Below are 16,292 nucleotides of genomic sequence, written 5' to 3'. Positions count from 1 at the left end.
ATATAAACTATACCATATATATAAATCAATAATATATATTAAATTGTTACTTATTAAATTCTTTATTATATACTAACTTATAGTATAATATATATACTACATTTTATATATCTATAACCATCAATAACATTGTATAGTATGATAGCATAATATACTTTAAATGAGAACATCAACGTATATAATATATAAACTATACCATATATATAAATCAATAATTTATATTAAATTGTTACTTATTAAATTCTTTATTATATACTAACTTATAGTATAATATATATACTACATTTTATATATCTATAACCATCAATAACATTGTATAGTATGATAGCATAATATACTTTAAATGAGAACATCAACGTATATAATATATAAACTATACCATATATATAAATCAATAATTTATATTAAATTGTTACTTATTAATTCATCAATAAACACCATAAACTCATAAACTATTCACAAAATTCATAAACAATAATCACAATTATTTCAAGAGTAAGCATAAAATCACAATAACATGTATAAACATATTGCTAAACTTTATAAATATAACAAGCACTCACAAAAAAACCAATAATCTAATTGTCAATAATATTATATAACATCCTAATATATAACTTAAACATTTATAATATAATATATTATAGATAAAATTTTAGAAATTAAATTGACAAACGTTCGAACGTAATAATAAGTATGTTCGAACGTTCTGTGTATATAAGGCCAAAACCGAACGTCGAAACGACATTCGGTTACGTATCCATCGTCTTCTCCGTTCTATGCCGCCACGCCTCCGTCACCGCCGCCGTCAACTCCGCCACAACCGTCACTAAAAGGTAGGCATTCATCTTTTATGCAAACAACATGTATTTTATTGAGATTTAGATTGAGATTTGGATTGAGTTTTGTTTAAAACCGGATAAGTATTACCGGATTTTCAACTTCATTTTCCGGCCACCACGGCCAGTCATTGGCCGAATAGTCACCGTAGAAATGTTTCTTGAAGTGTATACTTCATTTACATGGTGACATTTCGGCATTTAGAACCTTGTAGAGAAATTTTCGAGATTTCAATAATGGCTGAGTCGACTCAGCCATTCTGCGTCGAAACGTTCGAACGTTTCACCAAGACATTCGAACGTACGACGTTTAAATTACAGAGCCGTTACGGCTTCCACGTTCGAACGTTAATCGTCTTACATTCGGACGTGAATATTATTAAACGACATACGTTCGAACGTGAATATTTACTTTCGCACGTAAATCACATACGGTCGGACGTTTAATTATAACATCCGAACGTAGTGATTTTCTACATTATTCATGCTTCGACGTTCGGACGTTCATATTTACGTTCACACGTAAAACAAATACGTTCGAACGTACATTCGAACGTATTTGTTTACTGCTTATGTTCGAACGTACATCTGTACATTCGAACGTATTTGTTTTACATTTGAACGTAAATTTATTTACATTATTTTACGTGCGAACGTATAAATTAACGTCCGAAAGTTTTTATCTTTAACGTTCGAACGTTAAAGATAAAACGTTCGAACGTTAATGTAGAGCATTTTAAAATTAATACAAAAAAATACATTATTGTAAATAATTTCTTTTTCCTTTTCTATTTTCAGGATATGGCTCTTCCACTGCATACACGAAAACGAGGGAGGGAAGGAGCCACGTCGGACACTGCCCGTATCGGAGCTCGTACTGTTATGGTAGAGAGAGAGGTCTTAATTAATGAGTTCGACGAACTCTGTTGGCAGCAGACGAACCTAAGAGATGTTTTCCTCAGTAGAGGCTGGGGAAATATCTGCACATTGAGGGGGAAGGTATACCCCTCAATGGTTCAAGAATTCTATATGGGGATGTGTGACATGCCTCCGGATGCATCCTCTCACACCGTGACTGTACGCGGTGTTTCCATTGAGGTATCGGCAGATGTCATCGGCGAGCACCTCGGGATTCATCGAGGAGTTGAGACATTTACACACTCAACACCCCGTGAGGATGTAGGCACTTCTACATCATCTACTGGCCGGGGATGTGAGCCAGCATCAGCCAGAGATGCAGGCCAGTCAGAGGCTGAGGATACTGGCGTCGACGCTCGGGATGATGACCGAGACGAGGATTTCTACATCCTCACCGGGAGGGATCGCATGCAGATCGAGCGGAAGAACGCCTTCAACCAGAACCATCTGCTGCATTTCTTCCGCATGTTGCACCTTATTGTTGCAACAAATGTCGATCCTGTGGCTCATAAAACCACATTTAGTCGGCTTCGGGCACAATTTTTGATACGAGTGGCACGTGGAGATCCTATAGATTTGCCACTGCACATTTTTGAGAGGATCCGTTACGAGGCGAGCATCGTCTCCACGGATAATCTCCCATATGGTATCCTTATCAGCCGACTGTTACTTGCACGGGGAGTGCCGACCCAGCCAGAGGAGCGGGTCAAAGATCAGATGAGCCCCCTCGACATGACCACGCATCGACTTAGCATTGGACAGGCGAGGGGACGTCAGCCACCCCCTGTAGAGGATCTAGTTCCTCCGATGCAGCCTGAGCCAGGTCATGTCGGGAGTAGTAGTCAGCATACGCCGAGTACATTTGCAGGAGATGTGCGGCCTGCTTGGGTTGATGCGGTCATCTCACAGCTGACTGCTCATATTGATCATAAGATCGATCGATCGCTCGAGGCTATATCGGCGTCTGTTGCCGAACTCACCCATCGTGTAACTATCCTCAACGACAAGGTTGATACCTTGACTGAGGAAGTACGGAGTTCGACTTTTGCGGATAACGTTATCATCTGACTGTTGTTTACTACATTCTATCAAATTTTGTATTTTATTTTTAATATTTGTAACGAAAAATATTATTGAATATTTTTATCGTTTTTTAATTTCAATTTTTAATCTTCTTTGATGTTATAATTTCCAACTTTAATACTAAATCACTGCATTTCAAATATATATAAATCAATAATATATATTTATATATTACAAAGTGTGTATATATAAATATATACAATTCAATTTTTTAGACTTGTTCACAAATTATGCACAATAAAAATCACATAATTTTTAAATTAAAGTCATTTAATTTAAATTTACAATGAACGTTCGAATGTTATTACTTAACGTTCGAACATTGGTGCAAACATTTTACGTTCGAACGTAAAATTAATAACATTCGAACGGTTGCGCCAAAACATTTTACGTTCCAACGTAAACAGACATAACGTTCGAACGTATATGTGACGTTCGAACGCATATTTCCCATACGTTCGAATGTAAAAAAATCTCATTCTATCTTTAGTGACAGTTTCCAAAAACTGTCACAGAAAATGCCTTTTAGTGACGGTCTAGGGACTGTCACAATTTCCCAACCGTCACTAAAAATCAATTGTGTTGTAGTGAAAAAAGCACGTATTTGAATAGAATTATCGAGTCTAAAAAATTATTCCATGGTAGCGTTTGAATGGTACTCCAGTTCAAACCGTACGTTCAGATGTGGTTTCAAATCGTTAATTCGATTATCTTTATCCAAAAATTCCAATTAAATGGTAGTTCACTTTCGAATGAATATTAGAAAATGAAATTAAAAAAATTTGTTCGAACACATTCAATCAGATCGGCCGTCAAATGTCACGCATAGAAATGTCTTTTTTGGGATCACGATATTCACCAAAACACTTATCTCACTACTATTCATAAATCATCTCATCTCATTTCATTTCACCATCTAAACGAGACAAACGGCAGAGGTGAGATGAAATATTTCACCTCATTTCATTTAATTTTAATTAATAATTTCATTATTATTCACAAACCATCTCAATTCATCTCATATTATCTCATTTCACCAAACAAAACAAGTTTGTTTGGATGCTTCTCCTTCATCATCATTTGGGATAAAAATTCTATTGGTTGTATATGTGATGTTTTCCTTATTACGACTTTAGCTTAAACACGTGCATTTATTTTTAATAAAGTTACTAAGTGAAGCCTTATTCCTGCTATATATGATTGGTTACTAGGATTTTCGGATGAATGGGGAAAAATATTTCCATTGCAAAATAATTAAATGTGGGATCAAAACTTTTGTCAATAGAAAGCAATTTTCTTGCAAAGTTTGTAACTTTACCTTGTTCTCAAGTACTCCAACGACCCTTCAAAAAAAAAAAAAAAAACGGTACTCCAATCACAATGATTCATGAAGACTAAAAATGCAGGCAGAATGGTAAATTTCATGTGAAACACACGAGAACAATTAATAATATCTATAATTAATAATTAGTCAACCTAACGAAATTGAATAATTAATTATTAGGGGATTTTATATGCCTACATATATATTATCACTAAGCATTAGGCAGACCAATAGTACCATCGATCGACAGTGACAATGATCCAGTTGTATTTGCATGTATGACTTATTCAAATTAATCCGCAACAAATTACTCTGATACATATTTGATGCATGGAGAATCGATGAGATCATCTGTACGTGAACTATAACATCATCATGATCTGATCTTTCCTAGCAGCTGGAAGCAGCATAGTTCTGCACAAAGGGCAGGTCACCTGGGCCTCATCTACCCATCGATCCAAGCACTCCCTGTGAAACACATGAGAACAGTTAGACAGCTCCCTGATCTCATGGCTTCTCTTGACGCTGTTCAAGCATACAGAACATGCCATTTCATGCGCAACTGATCCATATCTTTCAACAAAAATGCCGTATTCTATTACAGGAACCCTCTTCTTGATCAACGCCATCAGAGTGTAGACTGGGACTAGGGACGGAGATGAACCATTGATTACAAGAACGTATGTACTATTTGTGGATTGGTCTTGATCAGTTTGATGATCTTGTTGATCTGGTAGATCATTGAGAGGCCGACACAGACGAGAGAGTGCCATCATCCCCTTGAACTTCAGATGGCCCAGCAGGTCAACTAGAAAGGTGATGTTTATGCATTTTGCGATGGGAATACTGGCTAACGCCATGAGTATGGTAGGAAAAGAGAGGATATTCATGAAGGTGTTGAAGAAGAAAGCGAAGGAGCAGTCGGAATTAGGGTTGAAAATGATGGAGCCTTGGTGGTGATGCGGAAAATGAGCAATTATGGCGCAGGTAATGTCTGTCACTGCCTGGTGTCTGATTTAGAAATTCACAATATTTAAGATATTTTTCTCAAAAGTCAAATTGAACTGTTAACAACAATATGAATTATAAGCTATCCATCCCCATATCTTGCTGATCATAGCAAGATAATACAATTAAACTCACAAATTAAGGCATCCGGAATTGACCCATTTGCTGCAACTAAAAATATATTATTTATGATCAAGTCTGATCTTTCATCTTAGAGACGGAAAGAACCAAGCAAAGAGAAAGATTGAAACGCAGCTAGCCTGATCTCTGACTAGGAAAATAAAGGCTGCGGATGGAGTATATTTGTTAAGGATAGTGATACGTACCCTTCCGACCCATGTGTTAGGGGATACCCAAATATGAGAGAGACAGAGAGAGATGCTTACCTGAGATGATGGTGTGCTGGATAGCAGCGTTGCACGGCAGATGGGTGGCGCGGCCTGTGGCCAGCGTCGGATGGTGCGGTGGAGGTCAGCTTTGGATTTTGTGAGAGATTGTGAAATGAGAGTGGTTTTAATTTTAAAGTGGGAGGAGATTTTTAAACGGAGGACATCGACATCTGACCCATTCTTTTTCTAATAAATGACGCATCAGTGGAATGCTTATATTTAATGCCACATGGTAAACGGATTTTTTTTTTTCGAAGGAAACATATTGGTTTCATTAATGATCCGAAATTATAAATGTGATTTATTAATACATAAAAAAATTTAAACTATAATTCAAATTACGCATCAGTTCTGAGACTTCTTCACATACAAAATTTTTTGTGGCAGATTTTATCTTAACTTCTCAACAAACTCTCTCCTAAAAGAGAAAGCGCTCTGTAAAACAGAACTTAAAGGCCTCATCTGTCCTCCCAGAGAGGAAGAGTATGAGACACAGCTATAGACACTAAATCTAGCCTATTTCTATTTTATTAAAAACTAAAATAAACAAAAAACTACAAATAAAACCCATTAACAACTAAACAACTACTAACTAACAACTAAACTACAGACCACAAGCACTGGTGTGACCTCAGACATCATGCCTACTACAAGCATCGGCATCTTGAGCCATGACGGCACGAGCACCCAGCTCACGCATGGACAAAACAACCTCCACTGCACAGGTAACACCTATGCGCGAGCATTGGCCGTACGATCACCAACCCTGACATCGCCCACCACTCTCGAATAGCTCTTGTCCAGATTGTGTCCGATCCAAAGGCTCAACACCTCACTCGGACCAACAAAAGAATAGAAAAAAAAACACCAGCAAAACATTGAAAAGGGAACAAACTGAGAAAACAGAAAAACAAAATGGATGAATAGTGCACGATGTGTCGGCAGTGGCGCGAGTAGTGCACTGGTCACTCGGGAAGACGATGGTCAATCTTGGAAGCCTCGGAGTCATGGAGTCCGTAGAAGCCAAACGTGGTGTCGGCAGAGGTCTCCTTGGAGGCGCGTGATGGCCACACGTCGACGGATCCAGAAACTTCGTGCCGCGCGTGCGGGCTAAACTCCACTTCGATGGATGCCAGATTTGGTAGTCTTGAAGATCAACGGCTAGGCATCATCCCGGTAGGGCGTGTGTAGAAACGCGATGGTTGGGAAGACCCAAACATCGATCCTCCCTTATTTGGCCTGTAAAACACAAAAATAAAACTAAAAAGCACTACACAGAAAATAAAATGGACAGAAGAAAAGGGAGGGGGAAGGAGGAAAGAGGGGGAAAGAGCTGAAGTTCCCACCCCCTTTCGCAGATCTGAGTTTGGGAGAGTTTAGAGAGAAGCGAGAGGTTTTTCCTAGAGCGAGAGAGGTTTTACGTACATGGTAAATGGATTGTAGAATAGTAGAGAGGGTATTATTATCCATTTTGTCAAAAAAGAATGGTAGAATTACAACTGGGCTAAGACTTATGATCACAACCAGAGAAAGCAAACCGGTTTGAAGAGATAAATGATTCACGAAATGCAAAAGTTGAACCAAGGTGATTTTAATGAGATTACTAAAGAATTACAGAATGAAGTGGATGTTTTATTGGAAGAAGAGAAGATAAGGTGGAAGCAAAGATCAAAATAGTTGTGGCTCAAGGAGGGGGATAAGAATTCAAAGTATTTTCATAAATGCGCCTCTCAGAGAAGGAAAGTTAATGCTATTAAAAAAATCTCAAATGGAAGTGGACAGGCAGGTTGGTAGCAAGTGGCCAAGTAGAAGTGAGTGAAATGTTCCAAAGTTATTACCAGGAACTATTTAAAATGTCACGTCCATGGGAAATTGAGGAGGTTCTAAGGAATGTTGAACCAATTGTCTCTCCTGAAATGAATGTTCAGCTTCAAAAGACTTGTTCCCATGAAGAAGTGAAGAGAGCAGTTTTTGAGATGAATCCTATGAGCTCTGCAGGTCTTGATGGTTTCTCAGCAGGTTTTTCACAAGAAAATTGGGATGAAATAGGTCACGAGGTCTTTTCTGTTGTGAAGGAAATTCTTTCCTTTAGAAAAGGCTTAGCAGATATTAATAAGACCTTTATTGCATTAATTCCTAAGAAGAAGAATTTAGTTTTAATATTTGAATACAGGCCTATAAGCTTATGCAATGTCCTCTACAAGATTGTTTCTGAAGTGTTGGCAAACAGTTTGAAGCTAATTTTACCAAGTCTCATCTCACCATCACGAAATGCATTTGTTCAAGGTAGAATGATCTCTGACAACATCATTGTTGCTTATGAAGCAATGCATTCAATGCAATAAAGGATGAGGGGGAAAATGAAGGTTATATGGCATTCAAATTGGATATGAGTATGCCTTATGACAAGCTTGAATTGAGCTTTTTGGCAGCTATTTTGAAGAAGATGGGGTTTGGGGAGGAGTGATCAACCATGATCATGGAGTGTGTGGGTTCTATAAGCTACTCTATTATGATTAATGGCACACCTCAACAGGTGTTTCATCCTTTGAAAGGCATAAGACAAGGGGATCCCCTATCCCCTTATCTATTCATATTGTGCTCAAAAGTTTTAGGTTCTATGCTGGACAAAGCTGAGGAGAGAGGCTTCATTTCTAGATTTCCTTTTGCTAGGGGATCTTTATTGGTTAACCATTTGTTTTTTGCAAATGATAGCCTACTTTTTTGCAAGGCTAATGTACTAGAATGGAGCGGGTTAGCCAGATTACTAAATTCATATGAAGTGGCATCAGGTTAAAGGCTTAATATGGAGAAGACTGATGTCTATTTCAGTAAAAATACCAAGTCTGATGTTAAAATGGCAATTCTGTTAGTTGTAAATCTCAAGGAAACTAGGTCATATGAGAAGTATTCGGGCCTTCCATCCTATGTGGGGAGACATAAGGTAGCAACTTTCGATTCCATTCTAGAATCTATCTGAAACAAAATGCAAAATTAGATGGTTAGATTCTTATCACAAGCTGGTAAAGATGTCTTACTAAAATCTATAGTGCAAGCTATACCTACTTACTTTAAACTGCCTAAATTTTGGTGGGGTAGTAGGGTGACAAATCAAAGACGCAATGGCTCTCTTGGAAACAACTTGACAAGGCAAAAGTTGAAGGGGGTTTAGGATACAGAGAGAGACTTTGAAAACTTTAATCTTGCTATGCTTGCAAAACAAGGTTGGAGGATTATTCAACAACCTCATTCATTAGCTACTAGAGTTCTTAAAGCAAAATATTTTTTTAGAACTGATTTCCTAAGAAGTAAAGTTGGTAGCAATGCATCCTACTTATGGAGGAGTTTTATGGCAGCAAAGCGTGTATTGCAGGAAGGCTTGATATGGAGAAATTGTGAACATTTGGAAAGATAGATGACTTCCTAGTCCATCAACATTTAAGGTGCAGTCTTCTATGAAGGAAGGGTATAAAGGGAAGTTGGTTAGTTTTCTAATGGATAAATCTAATGGGGGTTGGAACACACCTTTGCTAAGAAATCTCTTTGTTGCTGAAGAGTTGGCAACTATTAGTAGAATCCCTATTAGTATTAGTAATGCTCCCGATAAGTTGATTTGGAGATGCACAAAAGATGGCAAATTTACAGTTAAGAGTGCCTATCACCTTCTTGGTGAAATGGAGGCATCAGACAAGGGGCAACCTTCTGTTAAATCGACTACGAGTGAGGTTTGGGCTAAGCTGTGGAGATTAGGAGTCCCTAATGCAGTGAGAATGATGCTTTGGAGGGTCTGTCATGAATCCTTGCCATCAAAACAGAACCTATACAAGAGGAAGATTGTTGACTTTCCTTTGTCCAATTTGCAAATTGGAGCCAGAGTCTATAATTCATGCATTGTGGTCCTGTCATTTTGCTCAAGATGTTTAGGGCTCCAGTTCTAGAAAGTTACAGAAAATGCAGACTATGGATACAAATTTCTGTGAACTAGTGTCATCTCTAGTTTCTACATTAAGTGAAGAGGATCTGGCTATCTTTCCAGTAACTGTTTATCAAGTATGGAAGAGAAGAAATGCTTTTATTTTTTAAGGAAAATTTATGTCACTAGGTTCTATTGTTCAAATTGCAGTTCAAGAGGTCGGTGATTACCAGGTAGCACACCAGAGGGATTCTGCAGCAAGTGTCAATGCTAGGCAGGTAGCAACTCAATGGACGGCTCCTCCTCCCACCATGCTAAAGGTGCATTGGGATGCAACAGTTGATCACATAAACTGTAGAGTGGGGATAGGGATTATCATCAAAGATCATGAAGGGAAGGTGGTGGCATCTTTGCAGTCAAACAAAGAATTATTCCTAGAGGCAAAAATGGCTGAGGCAGTTGCTGTTCTAAAAGCAATAATTCTATGTGATCAATTGAGGCTGGAAAATGTGATCATTGAGGGAGATGCTAAGAATGTTGTTAATGAAATCAATAGTGTGAATGAAAGCTAGAGTTTAGTAGGCATCATTGTTCGAGACATTCAAGTTATGCTTCAGAAGTTGCATCAATGGAAATTTGTTTTTGTTCCTAGAATCTTCAATAATTTAGCTCATTGTATGGCTAAGGATGCACTTAAACTCTCTGATGAGAGCATTATTTTGGAGGGAGTCCCTCCTTATATTCATAATTTGATGTAATAAGTTGAATAAGGATTATTCTTGTTCTAAAAAAAAAAGAGTTATAATTATTGGACAACTCAAAAATTATTTCACGTTAATTAAAAACCTAATTTTTCCCACTTTAAGAAATCATATTTCTAAAAAATTAATTAATTTTTAATACTTAGTTGTAATTAAATTGTAGTATAGTTTATGAAAGTTCATCCAGGTTTCGGCCCGAGAATTCGGATATACCTGAACCGGAACCCGGGTTTCAAACTCGGGCCGGAAGCCGAACTGGGTTAGCCCAGGCCAAAACTTTTTTTTTTTTTTTAACAGTTTGAAATTTTTGATGTTTTGATGTTTTTCAGTTTACTTAATAAGCATTGGGGCCAATGATTATCCTGGCTCTTCAATATCGAAATCCAACAGACCTTCCCCCTCCTTTCAAGAATACATACTGGACATGGTGATCATCGACAAATTGACATTTGTGCTTAGAGTAATAAAAAAAATATATATTCACTGCAATATTTTAAACGAATTAACTTTATCTACTTGAGTTCTTATTACAGCTTGGTTTTATGGTTTTTTCTTGATCATGTGCTACGGAATATACGAGCAAGGAGGAAGGAAATTTGGGTTTCCAAGCAAGTCGCCAATACTTTTGCTACTAATCAGGAGAGTAGGAATGGTGGCAAACAAAGACGATAAATTCCCAGTGAAAATTGTAGAACTTAAAAAAAAAAAAAGAGGTTCCGAGTCTTAAACCTATTACCTGGACCGGGTGTACCCGGGTTTTGCAACCCAGGTTCCAACCTGGATTTGTTATTGGTTGGAACATGAAACTAGAATCCGAATTTTTCGGGTTCCAAACTGGGTCGAAAAAAAACCCAACCTAAATGAACAGTCCTAGTATAGTTGTCACTATCATTTTCCTTTGTTAAATATTAGTCCCCGTGACCATCACTTTTATTCACAATGCATCGTAGTCTTGTCATTTCTCAAAATTCAAGTCATAGTGATCAGCAAGGGGCCACAACTACATGTAGTAAAGGGAAGCAACATCGAGATCTCAAACTAAGTACGAGAGGAAATGGAAATTTGCTCCCTCTAGCTAAACCTTGTTAGCTAGGACTTAGGATTCTTTTTCTTATTCTTTTTTTTTTGTTGTCCTTTTGTAGCTAGTCATTATTTTATAATTTAATAGAGTGGTTGTATTTAATAAAGTGGTTGTGGATTAGATATTGATGGAGTGGTTGTACGTAGGTCAGGTAGTTTTCGTCTCTTTCTATTTATTAGAGTGTCAATGTAGGAATTGTATATATGCCACTTTGTTTTGTACATCAAGTGTAGTGAATGAGAAGAACATCATTTTTCATTTTTTATTTTCTATGTTTTCTTCTTTCAACATCATTTAATGCACAAGGCAGCAACGGCGAGCATGTTGCACGCATGCTTATATTCAAACAAAGTAATATTATATACTACATTCTCATCTTATTTTGATCATAATAAGTAGTATGTGACACATTCATCACCATTAGAAGATAAAAAAAAAAAAAATTTGATACATCTTACTACCATCCCACTAAGTATGATGTGGCACATTTATCACTATTAAATAATTATTTATTGCATGCTTCTTTATCATCTAAAGGTGATGAATGTGCTACATACTACTTAGTATGATCAAAATAGGATGAGAGTGTGGTGTATAACATTACTCCGATAAAAAAACATGCAATAAATTATCATTTAATGGTAATAAATGTGTTACATCTTACTTAGTGAGATGAAAGTGAGATGATAGTATGGTGTATAAAATTTTTCATTCAAATAGGTGGCCTGCATTTGAAATCCATGGATTTGAATGCGGAGTCGCAGATCTCACCTATGATTTAGGTTCCGTTTGGATAGTAAAAGTATGTCATTTCATCTCATTATTAGAACTGTTTCAAATTTCTACACAAAATATAATAAACAATTCAACTTTTTTAAATCTCAAAACAATAATAGTATTACAAATAGTATTCTAATAATATTTTATTCAACTTTTAATTTTTATCTAAAACTATCTCATCTCATCTTACTATCCAAACCACACCTTACAAGTTTTCATTTTCTGGCTTTTATGCATGTCCTTCGATTCGGACTGCTTAGATGAACTGCATATGGTAATATATGTTCTCCTTTGGGAAAGGGAGTAGCCATCTTGGACCATTTCTTGAAGATTTGATTTAGGTCTTCCGTGGCTCATTTTCTTGCTTGTTGACTTTACGTTCTCCAAAAGGAGAAGATAAAAAGTAGATGATAATGCACAGGTACCTCGCCCAAGTTGGCTGCGCACTGCGCAGTACATGTTAATGGTCTCTTGACCCTCTTCATTCGAGTTTTCTGCAACGTTGATTGGATGCTTCCTTTGCATTTTATGCATGGTGACAAAAGGTATCTTCTTCAAGAAAAATTCTACTCGTCATCATTTTTCTCATCATATTCTTATCATCCAATGATATAACATTAAATAATAGATTCACAAATAAAACATAATAAATAGTCTCTAATTATATAATACCACATCATAAAATGATGAAAATATAATAAAAAAAATAATGATGAGTAGCATTACTCATTTTTCAAAATTTCTCTCTACAACTTGGATTATGCTCTCTGTTTATGTTAAGCAAAAAAGAAGAATTTTGTAAGTCCGTGAATGACTTATTTTTCTCTTCCATACGTTATATCTATTAATACAATATGAAGTAGGTAAGATCCTAGAGATAATTTTTTAGTTTATTTTTATAATTTCTTTTTCTTTTGTGGTAGCACTTCTCAAATAATTCACATTGTCAAGCTCTATTAGAGCACTCTCATTAGATTATATAAATACAAATCTAATGGAATGTTTGGCTATTAGAGTTTCAAAATGTGTTGCATTAAATTATACAAATATAAAAGGGAATGGCTTTTTGATATAATAAGTTACTGCTGTGGGTCAAATTTGATAGCTACTATAGCATGACCCAAAATGAATAAAAAATATTTTCTTCCTTACTTCCTACCATGATTTGGTTGCAACAGTTATGGGTGTAACTGATCCGGTTCGATTCGATTTTGAACATATTTTAAAACCGAATTGATATATACCGGTTTTGAGATTTGAAGAACCAATATCGCACCGGTTACTATCCTAAATAGGTACTTCCAGTTTTATCAGCTCCAGTCCAGTTCGGTCCAATTTTCAGTATATAATATAATATATTATAGTATATACTAATATATTGATAATATATTGTAGTATATTATAATATATAATGATATAGTATTAGTATAACTATTAATACAATAGACTATAATGATATATGATTTTAAAATTTAATATTATATTAATTAGTAATTTATCATATAATACAAAATTATTTTATATATAATTATATATATTACATAAAATTATATATAATATAAAAACTATTTTATAGAATATAAAAAAAAATTAAAACATATATATAAACTGGTCCAGTCCGGTTCAGTCTGGTGTTAGAAAAATAAAAACTGGAATCGGACCAATTTTGATTGGTTTTGAGAAAAATGAAACGGGTATCGGACCGAACCAAATCCGATCTTGTCCAGTCTGATTTACCGGTTCACCCCTTTTTTTCACCCCTAGCAACTGTTTTTTGAGGGCTATAATATTATTATTAATTAACATATAATCGATAGAATGGTAAAATATAATAAAATTTAAAAATTTAAAAAAAATAAATTAAGATTGTTTTATTATTATATAAATAATATATATAGATAATTCAATATAAAAATTTGATGTGAATAGAATAAATAAAGATAAATTCATGTCATATTAACTAAAGCTTGAGCATGACTTTAGCTATTCGAGAATGCTCTAACTCTCTAAGTGCAAAACGGTCTCCGTTTTAAGTGCAAAAAACATGAGACGGAAACGACCGCGTCGTTAAGCCATATATTTGCCAGTCGACTTCGCCGTAGAAGATAAGAGTACAGACAAGCTGCAGTGGGAGTTGAGGGGGTTTTATCCAAAACTTAGCTCTGGTTTGAATCAAACAAGCTCCCAAACTACCTTCCAATGGCGTCCTCTCTCTCCGTTTCTTACCACTATCAGCTCCCTTCGAGCCTCTCTTCTTCAAAGAGCAGCGTTAAAAATAGTATCAATGGGAAACTTTCTTCTTCTCTTTTGGCCTCACCGACCGGCATTATTGGTCTGTCTTCAAAGCTCAATTACATTCCTCTCCAATTCCTCGTTCACAAACAGCCCCCACTTTTCACTTCAACACCAAGGCGTCTCGCAGTCATTGCCATGGCTCCACCGAAGCCCGGTGGCAAATCCAAGAAAGGTTTATCTTTTATATCCTTTTTACCATTGGGTATGTGTCTAAGAAATTAAAATTTGTGTAATTTTGTGTTGGGGATGGTTATGCAGTGGTGGGATTGATAAAGCTGGCGCTGGAGGCAGGGAAGGCGCCCCCGGCGCCGCCTGTAGGGCCAGCACTGGGTTCCAAGGGTGTAAACATCATGGCTTTCTGTAAGGATTACAATGCCAGGACCGCCGACAAAGCCGGTTATGTTATTCCCGTCGAAATTACTGTCTACGATGTCGGTTCAATTCTTCAATTCTATTGCTTTTAAAATCATCTTCTTTCTTTTCTATCATTTGGATTTGGTGTAAGGTTACTTGTGTTCTTTATAGGATAGAAGCTTTACTTTCATATTGAAGACACCGCCTGCTTCGGTTCTGCTCCTAAAGGCCGCAGGTATACCTCTTTAATAATGCCCATCATATGTTTGATAATTTTACCCCCTTTTCTTGTCTTACGTTTGATATTCTTCCTTTTCCATTTTTGGAGGCTTAGTATATGCACTTTGATAATTTAGTTCCAGGCATTTTATCAATGTTATTTTTAAGGGAGCATTACCAATTTGATTCAGAAATTATTTGAGTGGGAATGAAGCGTTACTTGCGTTCATGGGATCAGTTTTGATGCATCCAACCTGTATCTCAGAACTAGAGTCTGGACAACTATAAATTGACCCTGCGGACTGACAATTCACTAATTAAAATACTGAATCTAGGGTGTAAAGAAACATTTTCACGTTGTTAGTGGCTTTTGACCTTGAATTAATTGATAACAATCCAAGTTTCATTATTTGTACATGGCATGAATAGTTAGAAGTTAGGTCCTTGAGCAAAAGAGAAACTCGGGTTGAGTTATAACTAGTTGAAGGAGAAGATCAGCTATAGCTCCAAGTGTGTTTTAATGGGTATGACATTGGTGTTGTGGGTAAATCAACAGTTTGGTTTGCTTATCATCCATTGAGAGATTTGATTTTCATATTATCAAGATATTTGATTTTCATAATGATCCGGATATCTATCTTATCTTGATTTCGTGTGGTTACCCTATAAATAGGAACCTATGAAATTGAATTTCTTATTTAAACAAAACCTTAGGCTAGGTTGCAGGCTTTCCATTTTGCAGGATCTATTAATGTTGGTTGTCTCTAGTCTCTAGTGATATAATCTTGACACTTATTTGAGAAATTTTTATCTTGTAGACAATTCAACTTTAGGGTGGTTACTCTGGTGATGTATTGATGGCATGCCTAGAAGGTTTATAGCAATGTGTTATTATGATGTTATCTGTAAAAATATTGATAGTAACTTGTTACCATAGCTTTAATTAAGTAGAGGTTTTTTTTCCAACCATTGCTGAATTGAGAGCTTATACTGAATAATACGTAGGTGTTGACAAAGGTTCTAAAGACCCAAAGATAGAGAAAGTGGGCAAGATCACCATTGAACAAGTGCGCACAATTGCTGCTGAAAAGCTACCAGACTTGAACTGCACCAGTATTGAATCTGCGATGAGAATTATAGCAGGCACTGCAGCTAATATGGGAATTGATATTGATCCTCCGGTTCTTGAACCCAAAAAAAAGGAACTTGTGTAGACCAGTTCGATCTTTTTACCCTCAATTTTGCTTAATTGGATTTATAAATCATCTTTGTGTAAAACTATGGACAAATTCCTGATCTTATATACCATACCTTGGATTTTGGATTTC

General features: G+C 36.2%; 2 protein-coding genes across 2 annotated transcripts; one reads left to right on the top strand and one right to left on the bottom strand.

Moving 5' to 3' along the window:
- Window positions 1-4,287: 4,287 nt before the first annotated feature.
- On the bottom strand, window positions 4,288-5,702 carry LOC118347724 (putative RING-H2 finger protein ATL50). Its single transcript, XM_035687852.1, has 2 exons — window positions 5,559-5,702; window positions 4,288-5,175 (listed from the first exon to the last, which is right to left on the bottom strand). Exon 2 carries the CDS (start codon window positions 5,052-5,054, stop codon window positions 4,527-4,529), a length of 528 nt encoding a protein of 175 aa, XP_035543745.1. The 5' UTR covers window positions 5,055-5,175; window positions 5,559-5,702; the 3' UTR covers window positions 4,288-4,526.
- Window positions 5,703-14,188: 8,486 nt separating this feature from the next.
- LOC108992496 (50S ribosomal protein L11, chloroplastic) lies at window positions 14,189-16,292 on the top strand. The gene is made up of 4 exons (XM_018967093.2): window positions 14,189-14,563; window positions 14,650-14,822; window positions 14,917-14,980; window positions 15,970-16,292. The coding sequence occupies exons 1-4, from the start codon at window positions 14,296-14,298 to the stop codon at window positions 16,176-16,178; spliced, it is 714 nt and encodes a 237-aa protein (XP_018822638.2). The 5' UTR covers window positions 14,189-14,295; the 3' UTR covers window positions 16,179-16,292.

The sequence above is a fragment of the Juglans regia genome, chromosome 2, assembly GCF_001411555.2.
Source record: "Juglans regia cultivar Chandler chromosome 2, Walnut 2.0, whole genome shotgun sequence".
Classification (NCBI taxonomy): domain Eukaryota; kingdom Viridiplantae; phylum Streptophyta; class Magnoliopsida; order Fagales; family Juglandaceae; genus Juglans; species Juglans regia.
Note: the sequence above shows the minus strand (reverse complement) of the source record. Positions and strands in the feature narration are given on the sequence as shown.

Bases quoted from the DNA above. Each gene is read 5' to 3' on its own strand.
- LOC118347724 (XM_035687852.1), bottom strand. From the start codon at position 5,054: ATGAATATCCTCTCTTTTCCTACCATACTCATGGCGTTAGCCAGTATT.
- LOC108992496 (XM_018967093.2), top strand. From the start codon at position 14,296: ATGGCGTCCTCTCTCTCCGTTTCTTACCACTATCAGCTCCCTTCGAGC. The intron at 14,823-14,916 runs GTCGGTTCAATT...TGTTCTTTATAG, and splicing joins TCGAAATTACTGTCTACGAT to GATAGAAGCTTTACTTTCAT. The intron at 14,981-15,969 runs GTATACCTCTTT...AATAATACGTAG, and splicing joins TCTGCTCCTAAAGGCCGCAG to GTGTTGACAAAGGTTCTAAA.